Here is a 13,858-nt window from a genome sequence, read left to right as displayed (position 1 = left end):
CTTTGATTAAAAAATAAATAAATACTTGATTGAAGCTTATTTTGGTATTTAATAGTTTAATCAAGGCTTGAAGGTCCTCAACATAATATGGCCAAAAAAAAAGAGAACTTTAATCAAAATAAATATTTTCAAACTGTTTTCTTTGATCGAAGTAAACTTTTTTTGGATTGAAAATTATTTGTTTTCATTGAAGTAAAACAATTTTAATTCAAACTCCTTTTTGATTGATTTAAATGTTCCATTGAAAACATATTTTTGATGCAATTGTTTTGTTTTTTTCAATGAACAAAGAAACAACTCGACCTCCATACACTTGTTATTACACAGAGCGTCCTCAGGGGGGCGCACGGATCACCATGGGAACCACGGATTTAACATTTATTTTTTATGAATTATTTTCTTTTTATTCGATTTTTTTTGTATGTAGTTTAATATTCAAGAGCAAAAGTTTGATTAGAAATAATGAGAAAATGTGATTGTTGATTGTGAATTAATACTTTTAATGTATTTAACAATTAATACTTTTAATGTATTTAACAATAAGAAGAACAATTAATACTTTTAATGTATTTAACAATTAATACTTTTAATGTATTTAACAATAAGATGAACAATTATTACTTTTAATGTATTTAACAATAAGATGAACAATTAATACTTTTAATGTATTTTACAATAAGATAAACAATTAATACTTTTAATGTATTCAACAATAAGATGAACAATTAATACTTTTAATGTATTTAACAATAAGATGAACAATTAATACTTTTAATGTATTCAACAATAAGATGAACAATTAATACTTTTAATGTATTTAACAATAAGATGAACAATTAATACTTTTAATGTATTTAACAATAAGATGAAAAATTAATACTTTTAATGTATTCAACAATAAGATGAACAATTAATACTTTTAATGTATTTAACAATAAGATGAACAATTATTACTTTTAATGTATTTAACAATAAGATGAAAAATTAGTACTTTTAATGTATTTAACAATAAGATGAACAATTAATACTTTTAATGTATTTAACAATAAGAAAAAAAAATACTTTTAATGTATTCAACAATAAGATGAAGAATTAATACTTTTAATGTATTTAACAATAAGATGAACAATTAATACTTTTAATGTATTTAACAATAAGATGAACAATTAATACTTTTAATGTATTTAACAATAAGATGAACAATTAATACTTTTAATGTATTTAACAATAAGAAAAAAAAATACTTTTAATGTATTCAACAATAAGATGAAGAATTAATACTTTTAATGTATTTAACAATAAGATGAACAATTAATACTTTTAATGTATTTAACAATAAGATGAAAAATTAATACTTTTAATGTATTTAACAATAAGATGAAAAATTAATACTTTTAATGTATTTAACAATAAGATGAACAATTAATACTTTGAATGTATTTAACAATAAGATAAACAATTATTATTTTTAATGTATTTAACAATAAGATGAACAATTAATACTTTTAATGTATTTAACAATAAGATGAACGATTAATACTTTTAATGTGTTTAACAATAAGATGAACAATTAATACTTTTAATGTATTTAACAATAAGATGAACAATTAATACTTGTAATGTATTTAACAATAAGATGAACAATGAATACTTTTAATGTATTTAACAATAAGATAAACAATTAATACTTTAAATGTATTTAACAATAAGATAAACAATTAATACTTTAAATGTATTTAACAATAAGATGAACAATAAATAATTTTTAATGTATTTAACAATGAATACTTTTAATGTATTTAACAATAAGATAAACAATTAATACTTTGAATGTATTTAACGATAAGACAAACCATTAAACAAAGCTTTATATTCTCAGGGGTTGAATGTAAACATTTGATCAGAAACTGTCATGAATGTCGTGAATCAAACAATCAAGGCGAGAAGCTCAAGAAAAAAAGAAGCATCTTCTACCTGAAGGCCGTGACCACAGACTTGGTGTAGTAGGTCTTCAGCAGTGGATCCAGCCTGTAGTTGTGGTCCAGCTGCAGAGAGACAAATGAGTTTGAGTCGTGCTGGCGACGGCGCCGCGGGTCCAGCAGACATTAGCATGTAAACACGAGGCTGGAGCTTCTGGCCTTCAGCGGCGACTGCTGGAGAAGCTGCTGCGAGGACGTGAAGCATCTCCAGCGCTGGACCTGCTGCAGGACACACTGAGCACCACAACAGATGAGGTGTCAGAGTGACAGAGTCCTGGCTCACGGGGTAAACAATATGATAAACCACCTGGAAACTAAGTACTAGGGGATACTTATGAGTGTTATGGCCGGAAAAACTACTTCTTTTTTTTTACATGTTGTACAACTATTGGTACAGATTTAACAAAAACTTCTGCAGGAAAAACAAAACTCTTTAACACAACGTGACCTTCTAACCTTCAACCAGATGATTGACAGGTCACATGACGGTTGTGTCAAAAGACTATTTTAAATTATGGATAATAAATATAAAATACTAATCATTTTACAAAAGATCTTTACAAAAAAAATGCATTTTGAAAATGTCTAAATAAGACATGATGTGTTTCCAAGGAAAATATATAATATTTATGTTTTGTAACATGAGGTCTTTGTGTGTAATTATGTGGTAATTATTTAGTTTCCTAGTAATTACATTTTGTGAATAAGGATGTGTATTTTCAAGAATCTGTTGATACGATACATATACAGGGTCAACAATACGATATATATAGTGATAGTGTAGTAACAAGTATATATGTGTAGTATTGTCGAGTACTTGACTCTGGTGTTGTGATAGTATAGTAACAAGTATATATGTGTAGTATTGTCCAGTACTTGACTCTGGTGTTGTGATAGTGTAGTAACAAGTATATATGTGTAGTATTGTCCAGTACTTGACTCTGGTGTTGTGATAGTGTAGTAACAAGTATATATGTGTAGTATTGTCCAGTACTTGACTCTGGTGTTGTGATAGTGTAGTAACAAGTATATATGTGTAGTATTGTCCAGTAGTTGACTCTAGTGTTGTGATAGTGTAGTAACAAGTATATATGTGTATTATTGTCCAGTACTTGACTCTGGTGTTGTGATAGTGTAGTAACAAGGATATATGTGTAGTATTGTCCAGTACTTGACTCTGGTGTTGTGATAGTGTAGTAACAAGTATATATGTGTAGTATTGTCCAGTACTTGACTCTGGTGTTGTGATAGTGTAGTAACAAGTATATACTGTATGTGTAGTATTGTCCAGTACTTGACTCTGGTGTTGTGATATTGTAGTAACAAGTATATATGTGTAGTATTGTCCAGTACTTGACTCTGGTGTTGTGATAGTGTAGTAACAAGTATATATGTGTAGTATTGTCCAGTACTTGACTCTGGTGTTGTGATAGTGTAGTAACAAGGATATATGTGTAGTATTGTCGAGTACTTGACTCTGGTGTTGTGATACTGTAGTAACAAGTATATATATATATATATATATATACTGTATTTCTATGTGATTCTATTGTATCATCAGTGTGTGTTTGTAAAAAACTCTCTTTTCATTGAAATATTGACATTAGAAAATGATCTTAAGCTCCGCCCACTGAAAAAACCGTTGTTGTTCTGGAGATTAAATCTTGTTGACCATAACCACACCCACTCTGCCGTGATTGGTCAAGCATGGAGATTTGTCATCGCGTGTCATCAATCCTGAAGTCTCCACCTCCAAGGGACTCATTGTATAAACAAAGCGGGGCGTGATTACAGCTGGAGGAGTGAATCCATTATTACGCCATAATGGACTTTCGTAACCTCTCGTTCGCTCAGATTTCAGATCAACTTTATAAAGTAATAAGTGTAAAACATGTCAGGAGAGTTTCAAAGTAAAACCCGTTCTCACCGCCTCCTGCAGCTTGTCGGCCATGCTGCTGAAGGTCTTGCTGCTGGTGTCCTCCAGCGCCTGGTCGTAGGTGACGTGCGGCAGCTTCATGTGTCCACTGAAGACCTTCACAGCAGGACCCTGGTGAGCGCTGAGCTTCGATGACTCGGCATCTTTGACTGACGGAGGGAAACAAAAAGCGAAACTTTTGATCAGGCAGACGAGACGAGGCGTCACTTTTTTTTTTCAAACGCGCTTTGAACGTTTAGTTTCCACGAGAAGTGAGAGATTTAAACCGAGATGACAGTCGAGGGTTCGGAGCAATTAAAGAGGATTTTTTCGGAGCTTCAGAAGGTCCGTCTGAGCGTGAAGACGCATGAAAGACGCCGAGACTTTACTTGTTAATAAAGACTTTCACGAGCTTCCGCGATCGACCTTCAGATGTTCTTCGCTCTAGACACGGTTCAAGGTCACGTACAGACGAACAGCCAGATGAGGAAGGCGGCGACGGCGGCGAGGACCAGGACCGCCAGCAGGACCCCGATCACGACGCCCAGCTTCCGCTTGGACGGCTTCTTCTCTTTGCTGGTGAGGAAGTCGATCCGCTCGTGGTTGGTTCCTCCGGGGCCCTGGAGGAGAAGAACCAGATGGTTACGGTTCAGACATCAAGTCGCGTTTGAAGGTTTTTTTTTCCACGTCACGTCTCCGCATCAAGGTGATCGACTGAAGGGTCCGCGGAGAACCGGAGGCTCATGAATATGCAAGACGTGGTGATTACTTTACCTGATCTGACTGGAACAACAAGTTCTCAGGGACCTGGACCGACTCAACATGGAGGAGCAGCTGCTCTACTCAGAGTCCATCACGGGTGACTCTGCTTCTCACAATAGGTCTACTGACCAGACCCTTTAAAGGGCACCTAATGTGAAAACTCTCGTGACTTATTCACATGTTGTAAATGTTAAAGTATTCAAAATGCAGTAGTTCATTCATCATGACTTTGCTCCGTTTTGAAGTTATTACTTAATAAAGTTCTCGTCTGAAATCTCTCCAAACGAGATTTCGGTTTAAATTATACATTCTGACATCACTCTGGTGCAGGTGTCCTCCCCTAGAAGCCAAAACAGCGCATTTAAGGGGGCGGGGCTTAAGAGTATTTTCTAATGTAAATATCTTTATTAAATGAAAGTTCTGTGCAAAAAGAAACTGATGAGTATAATCGAGACTATATATAATATATATAAACAATTCAAGACACACTTAAATCAGCACATTAGGTGCCCTTTAAGTTCCTCAGATACATCCAGACTGCTGTGAGGGACGAGCCAAATTATGAAGGAAAAAAACTTTAAAAAAAATTATGGACAATATATTTAGAAACCTTAGTAAAGAAAAATGTATTTAAAGGAATATAAAAAAGGGAAGAAGTTCTCCACACAAACTTAAGCAAGTTTTACTGGACTGGACAATACTACACATACTGTATATACTTGTTATTACACTATCGCAACACCAGAGTCAAGTACTGGACAATACTACACATACTGTATATACTTGTTATTACACTATCGCAACACCAGAGTCAAGTACTGGACAATACTACACATATATACTTGTTACTACACTATCACAACACCAGAGTCAAGTACTGGACAATACTACAAATATATACTTGTTACTACACTATCACAACACCAGAGTCAAGTACTGGACAATACTACACATATATACTTGTTACTACACTATCACAACACCAGAGCCAAGTACTGAACAATACTACACATATATTCTTGTTACTACACTATCACAACACCAGAGTCAAGTACTGGACAATACTACACATATATTCTTGTTACTACACTATCACAACACCAGAGTCAAGTACTGGACAATACTACACATATATACTTGTTACTACACTATCACAACACCAGAGTCAAGTACTGGACAATACTACACATATATTCTTGTTACTACACTATCACAACACCAGAGTCAAGTACTGGACAATACTACACATATATACTTGTTACTACACTATCAAAACACCAGAGTCAAGTACTGGACAATACTACACATATATTCTTGTTACTACACTATCACAACACCAGAGTCAAGTACTGGACAATACTACACATATATACTTGTTACTACACTATCACAACACCAGAGTCTAGTACTGGACAATACTACACATATATTCTTGTTACTACACTATCACAACACCAGAGTCTAGTACTGGACAATACTACACATATATACTTGTTACTACACTATCACAACACCAGAGTCTAGTACTGGACAATACTACACATATATTCTTGTTACTACACTATCACAACACCAGAGTCAAGTACTGGACAATACTACACATATATACTTGTTACTACACTATCACAACACCAGAGTCTAGTACTGGACAATACTACACATATATTCTTGTTACTACACTATCACAACACCAGAGTCAAGTACTGGACAATACTACACATATATACTTGTTACTACACTATCACAACACCAGAGTCAAGTACTGGACAATACTACACATATATACTTGTTACTACACTATCACAACACCAGAGTCAAGTACTGGACAATACTACACATATATACTTGTTACTACACTATCACAACACCAGAGTCAAGTACTGGACAATACTACACATATATACTTGTTACTACACTATCACAACACCAGAGTCAAGTACTGGACAATACTACACATATATACTTGTTACTACACTATCACAACACCAGAGTCAAGTACTGGACAATACTACACATATATACTTGTTACTACACTATCACAACACCAGAGTCAAGTACTGGACAATACTACACATATATTCTTGTTACTACACTATCACAACACCAGAGTCAAGTACTCAACAATACTACACATATATACTTGTTACTACACCATCACAACACCAGAGTCAAGTACTGGACAATACTACACATATATACTTGTTACTACACTATCACAACACCAGAGTCAAGTACTGGACAATACTACACATATATACTTGTTACTACACTATCACAACACCAGAGTCAAGTACTGGACAATACTACACATATATACTTGTTACTACACTATCACAACACCAGAGTCAAGTACTGGACAATACTACACATATATACTTGTTACTACACTATCACAACACCAGAGTCAAGTACTGGACAATACTACACATATATTCTTGTTACTACACTATCACAACACCAGAGTCAAGTACTCAACAATACTACACATATATACTTGTTACTACACCATCACAACACCAGAGTCAAGTACTGGACAATACTACACATATATCCTTGTTACTACACTATCACAACACCAGAGTCAAGTACTGGACAATACTACACATATATACTTGTTACTACACTATCACAACACCAGAGTCTAGTACTGGACAATACTACACATATATTCTTGTTACTACACTATCACAACACCAGAGTCAAGTACTGGACAATACTACACATATATCCTTGTTACTACACTATCACAACACCAGAGTCAAGTACTGGACAATACTACACATATATACTTGTTACTACACTATCACAACACCAGAGTCTAGTACTGGACAATACTACACATATATTCTTGTTACTACACTATCACAACACCAGAGTCAAGTACTGGACAATACTACACATACATCCTTTTTTTTTCTTCGCATTACTAAAAGTGATCTTTGACGAGAGAGTTGATGCTATTTTTAGTGCCTACTTTAAAATGACTCGTATTTAATACGTATAAAAACAAACAGAACGCGATGAAAGATTTCTTAAGATAAAACTAAAGTGTTTCAACACAGACGCGTGAGTAAAGTTAAGCAAACATGTGTAGAAATGAACCGCGACTCCAGGAAACACCCAAGTGTTCGTCCAACAAGCAGCTGCACGCGGGAGCCGAGCCGGACCGACCGGTCGGACCACATGATGAGTGGAGGAGCCACGGGATGCTGTGGGCGTCGGCTCGTGCACGAGACTCGATACTGGGTTCAGGTCCTGGACGGTTCAGGGGCCCCGGTTTAGTGATCGACACACGATGAACGGGAGCCCCGAGAGCGGAGCATTAGTAGCTGTAGAATCACTTCGGTATTACATCAATTTGTCAGACTCGCCGCCCCTCAAGATGGAGGCTCAATTACAGCGAGTCCAGATGATAACTCACGGCAATTAAGACCCGCGTCCCGCGGCCGGGCTTCAGCGCCAGTTGCTCGTAATTGGAATTCAGAAACGGCGATCTGGGCCCCGAGACGAGGGGGATCATTAGCGGCCGGGGTCAGCGAGTGCTGCGGGGTCTCCCCCCCCCTTTTTTTTCTCCCCCAAATCAATCAATCAATCAGCGCCTAATAAACCCATTACACACTCGTTCATCCCTCGTTCTTCACGCTCAGAGGAGAGAATTAACCCTTTTACTGGAAACTGTGTCGTCGTCTTCATTCGGGCTCAGAGTCCAGCGACGCTTGAGATCAGTGGATACACTTGATTCAACTCAGAGATAAACACTCACAATAATGTAATGACACGCAATAAATACACAAAAATACACTTTAAGTTTTCTTATTAAAGCTAAACACAGTCAATCTGTTGATCCAAGATATAAAAACAATCATAAAAACTTTATTTTAAGTATAAAGATTCAGGTAATCTAATAGAAAATGTAAGATTTTAGTCAAAAAGTGCAACAAAAAAAAAGAGAAGAGTTTGTTTTTTTTATCTTTACTGACACAAAGGAGGTCGAGGACATATGTCTTTTCGGTACATAACTTAATAATATTTCCATTTTTAAATGTTAAAAAAGTAAGTTAGTATTTTTTATTTATATAGCGCTTTTCCAGACCAGATCATATTATTGATATTTTGCAGTTTTAGTCATGTGGAACAGGCTCCTTGGCAGAGGTATGTGCCGTCTCGGTGTTTTTCTAGTTATAGTTATTTCTAGCTATAGCTTTTAAAAATTAAAAATAATTCAAAATTCAGTTTTCGCTCGTGACGATCATTTGTTTCAATGCAATTTTCCTTCAAACAATCCCAACTAAAAGGTATTTTTACAGTTTCAAATTTTTGTATATTTGCCTCAAGAAACAACAGGTTTTTTGGAGACGTGTGTAAATCAACTGAGGTCGACGCCCGATTAAGAGGGACATCTTTGAGTGCGACACAAGTCCGTCAACATACACGTCCAACATCCTGCAGCAACATTGGTTCCTTCAATTCAATTAAGATTAAAAATACTATCGTCTACTTATATTTTAATCAAATTATTAATCAGAGCTTAAACAAAACTCTATGTCAGCTCCATTTTAATTATTAGATTCTAATTTATCCTCGAAAAAAAAATACAAAAACGAATTCTGTTCGAGACAAAAAAAACAAGAAAACAAGCTAAAAAATTATAATTATTAATCAAAAGACACTTTCTTTAAACATTTAATCAATAAATTTAAGCACTTTTTTGGATTAATTTATGAGATTTGAAATTTATAAAACCAACCTGGTTAAAGTTATGGAATCACACGTCACGATTTAAACGTACAGAACCTCGTAAATCAACTACTTTTTGGTGAAATTTGACACGAAGATACGACGAACAACACATGCAGTACAAGGTTGATGAGATGTTGAGTACACAAGCTCGTCCACACTGAGCAGTGTGCGAACATGAAGTGTACTTCGCACCCTCAAACGGGTCTAAGTGCAGAAGTGCATGATTTTGGGACACACCCTTAATATTTTTGAGTGCACAAGTGTGTCCACATCGAGCAGTGTGTAAAAATGTAGTGCGTAATGAGCACTCAATTGGTGCACTCAGAAAATTAAGTGTGGATCGATGGACACTTTCCAACCTCTACGTCCGCCATCTTGGTGATGTAGATGAAGCTAAACTGAAGCTACCAACGAAGATACCGACGTAAATGTCTTGAGAAAACACTAGTTTTACCACAAAACAACAATAGTAACACAACGAAACACAACTTAAGAACTTGTTTCTATTGTTTAAAAGTGTCAGTGATAGTGTTTCAACTGGTTTCAATCAGTGTTAAATAGTAGTAGAAGAAGAAGCTGTCGAGTCATTTCCTGTTAGTGTGTAGCATCAGAGTTTGATTTGAGACAGTACTACATTTTGAAAATTTGAGTGCACTGTCTTGCAGTGTACTGTAAAGCAGTGCACATAGAGAAGTGCACGGTTTGAGACACAGCACTGGTTTGTTTTTCCTCACATTTAAACATAATTTTTTTTCCGCTAAAGTTCAGCTTCGACTCATCAATCAAGCGTCAAATCACCTGAAAAGTTTGTGTCAAAAAACCTAAAAACGCCAAAAACCCAAACACACTTCCCGGCCAGGATCCAGGAGGTGTTTTTGCCACTCGTGCCGCGAGTTTCAAGACGCTGTCAAGTATAAAAGCCGCCGCAGCCATTAGCGAGCGGCGCCGACTCCGCCGCGCTCCGGCGCCGCCGTCGCCTGTCAACGCTCCGGCGCTGAAGTAGGTTTTGATGAGTCTGAACACATTTTCATAATGTCGCGCGTGAAGCTTCCAGGAAAACATGCTTTCAAAGACTTGACGTCTGTTTACAAATAAATAGATATTCAGGACTGAAAACACCAGGAAAAGGTTTGAGACGAAATAAATAGTTTATTCGATGCTACTAGTAAAGCGCTCCGAGAGTGCAGACCTCTGCCAAGCAGCCAATTTACACACCTAGGACAGCAGGTGGCAGTAGTGTTCCAAAACTCACTCCATGCAACCACAAGAACAGTTATTCTGAGCCACAGAGAGTAACATAACCTTTTTTACCATACCTTATCGATATTTAACAGAACTGTATTGATATATATATTTTTTTTATTTATCCTTTGAATTTATTTATGTTTGCTTTAAATGGTATTTTATTTTTATAACAGTTATTTGATGGTTCGATTTTTGCGAGTTCCCGGCGATGACTGAGGACGAGAGGATACAGTGAGTCCAGCAGCTTTTAAAGATGATGTTTGGACATATTTTGGTTTGAAAACAAATGAAAGTAGTTACGACTTTGTCAAGAGTCATGCGGTCTGTAAATACTACAACACCAGAGTCAAGTACTGGACAATACTACATATATATACTTGTTACTACACTATCACAACACCAGAGTCAAGTACTGGACAATACTACACATATATACTTGTTACTACACTATCACAATGCCAGAGTCAAGTACTGGACAATACTACACATATATACTTGTTATTATAGTATCTCAACACCAGAGTCAAGTACTGGACAATACTACACATATATACTTGTTATTATAGTATCTCAACACCAGAGTCAAGTACTGGATAATACTACACATATATACTTGTTATTATAGTATCTCAACACCAGAGTCAAGTACTGGACAATACTACACATATATACTTGTTACCACAGTATCACAGCACCATAGTCAAGTACTGGACAATACTACACCTATATACTTGTTACTACACTATCACAACACCAGAGTCAAGTACTGAACAATACTACACATATATACTTGTTATTATAGTATCTCAACTCCAGGGTCAAGTACTGGACAATACTACACATATATACTTGTTATTATAGTATCTCAACACCAGAGTCAAGTACTGGACAATACTACACATATATATACTTGTTACTACACTATCACAGCACTATAGTCAAGTACTGGACAAAACTACAAATATACACTTGTTACTACAGTATCACAACACCAGAGTCAAGTACTGGACAATACTACAAACATATACTTGATACTATAGTATCACTATATATCATATCTCTTCCCTTGTATCGTGATGCATATGGTAACGCCAGATTCTTGCAGATACACACACCTATAGAGGACGTTGAATATTTTGTGTTTATTGACATACTATCACAACGCCAGATTCAAGTACTCGAAAATACTTAAAATCACTATACATCGTATTGTTGAAGTTCTATCACAAACCTCTTGCTAATCGACACATAATGAATGGTTGAGCAAACACGTGATCTCCTTGGCAGATGTAATAAGTTTGAGTAGAGAACTAAGAATAAATGTTTATATACTTTGTTTTTATATATAATTCTTGAATATATTTATTTAAACCTAATAATAAAAATAATTAAATGACTTTTCTTGGTTCTGTGTCTATAGTTTCTCAATCATAACCATCTTTAGGTGAAATAATGTTTGTATTAGTTTCAGTTTAAAGGCCTTGATTTAAGTCCATTAAGTAAAGCACTGAAGATAAGTTAAGTCATTAATCCTGAGTTGATTTCAACAAACAATCAAACATTTATAATATACTTCATGAAGTTAAGAGAGTCAAGGTGTTAAAGAGTCAAACAGTTGTTCATTCAAACATGTCGATCATGAGTCACTCGTTAATGTTTAAGAGACAAAAGTCAACAATTCAAAATGTGTCAAACATTCTCAGAGTCTCTCAGAACAACATCTCCTCCCTGAACGATCAGAACTGTCACTCACGTCATATCTCGCAGAGTACATCTTCAAACTCCCGCGGTTGCCCTGGAGACGCCGCGCGCGCACAAATCTCTTGGAAATGTGATCTCGATATTTTGATGTATTTACTCGAATAAACAAGTTTCCTTTAGCGTGGCAGAGCTGCAGAGACGAGAACACCTGAGTTACTTCCTGCTTTTACGCCTGGCGAGGCCACGCCCAGAATACCTGTGCAGGGGCGCGCGCGCGTCAGCTGTCGAGGGGGCGCGCCTACACGAGCACGAATGTTTGTTTTAAACATCATATTATATATTCCTCGTGTTTATCAACTGCGTGTCGTTATTTCAATGTTAAAATGTTTTATTTGATTAAGAAACTTTAGAGGTGTTACGTCACTTTGCGTTTTAGCCCCGCCCACTTCCTCCTGCAGTCACGTGACGATTCAAAAAGTCTAACATTTTTATACAATGTATTTTTTCCCTTTTAGATTAAAAACATTATATTTGCGGTTCAAAATATGTTGTTAAATGTATTATATAAGCGTTTTATTATCATTATTAATGGAAGACAGGAAGAAAATGACGAGAAAAACATTGAAGCGGGATATGATAGAAAAAAAGAAGAAATTTGAACATAAAATAATTAAAAAGTAATAAATCAAAGCATAAATTAAAACGCAAAAAGCATAGGATCCATGTATACATTTTGTTAATGTTATTATTAGGTATTAAAAGATATATATTTCAGCGTTTAAAATGTATTTTTATATTTATTTTTACACATTTTTTTCAACCAAACTGTATTAAATGTCATTAATAAAATTACCTTTTATAATTTCTGAAAATAAAATCAATGCTTTACGTACATCCTGCAGTTTCATTTTTAAATCACAACGATAAAGTGCATGCCGGAGCCAAGGTCTCAAACGGGCGAATTTCCATCATATGTTTTGTATCATTTACAATAAAACAACATACCTGTCATTTCTTATATTGTTATTTTCCTCAGGAGACGTGAATATGATCATCCTTTCTAAGGTCGTGGGGGCAGCAGCCAAAGTCAAGAGGCGCAGACTCTCAACGAAAAGGTCAAGAATGATTTTTTTCCAAGTAGACAAAACAATGGAGAATATTTTCCTACGACTCTGCTGAGACTGTTTATGAACGGTGTCAGAGAACATCACGATAGAGAACATCACGAAAGAGAACATCACGATATAGAACATTATGATACAGAACATCACGATAGGGAACATCCCGATAGAGAACATCACGAAAGAGAACATCACGATATAGAACATCATGATACAGAACATCCCGATAGGGAACATCCCGATATAGAACATCACGATAGAGAACATCACGATACAGAACATCAAGATAGAGAACATCATGATACAGAACATCACGATAGAGAACATCCCGATTTAGAACATCACGATAGAGAACATCAAGATAGAGAACATCACGATAGAGAACATCACGAAAG

The 13,858-nt window shown here is 35.5% G+C and overlaps 2 protein-coding genes across 2 annotated transcripts in view; one reads left to right on the top strand and one right to left on the bottom strand.

The window, feature by feature from the left end:
• st14 (ST14 transmembrane serine protease matriptase) overlaps positions 1-12,560 on the bottom strand; it is a 44,089-nt gene extending 31,529 nt beyond the window's left edge. The window contains exons 1-4 of the mRNA XM_087812965.1: positions 12,395-12,560; positions 4,364-4,514; positions 3,907-4,064; positions 1,975-2,045 (exon numbers count right to left, since the gene is read on the bottom strand). Coding sequence (XP_087669091.1) covers positions 1,975-2,045; positions 3,907-4,064; positions 4,364-4,514; positions 12,395-12,415 — 401 coding nt within the window. The 5' untranslated portion in view covers positions 12,416-12,560. The remainder of the gene's footprint in view (positions 1-1,974; positions 2,046-3,906; positions 4,065-4,363; positions 4,515-12,394) is intronic.
• Positions 1-13,858, top strand: part of hspb6 (heat shock protein family B (small) member 6) — a 138,728-nt gene that overhangs the window by 24,705 nt on the left and 100,165 nt on the right. The window lies entirely within an intron of this gene.

The sequence above is a fragment of the Callionymus lyra genome, chromosome 17, assembly GCF_982586985.1.
Source record: "Callionymus lyra chromosome 17, fCalLyr1.hap1.1, whole genome shotgun sequence".
NCBI lineage: Eukaryota > Metazoa > Chordata > Actinopteri > Syngnathiformes > Callionymidae > Callionymus > Callionymus lyra.
This window is presented reverse-complemented; position numbering and strand designations above follow the sequence as displayed.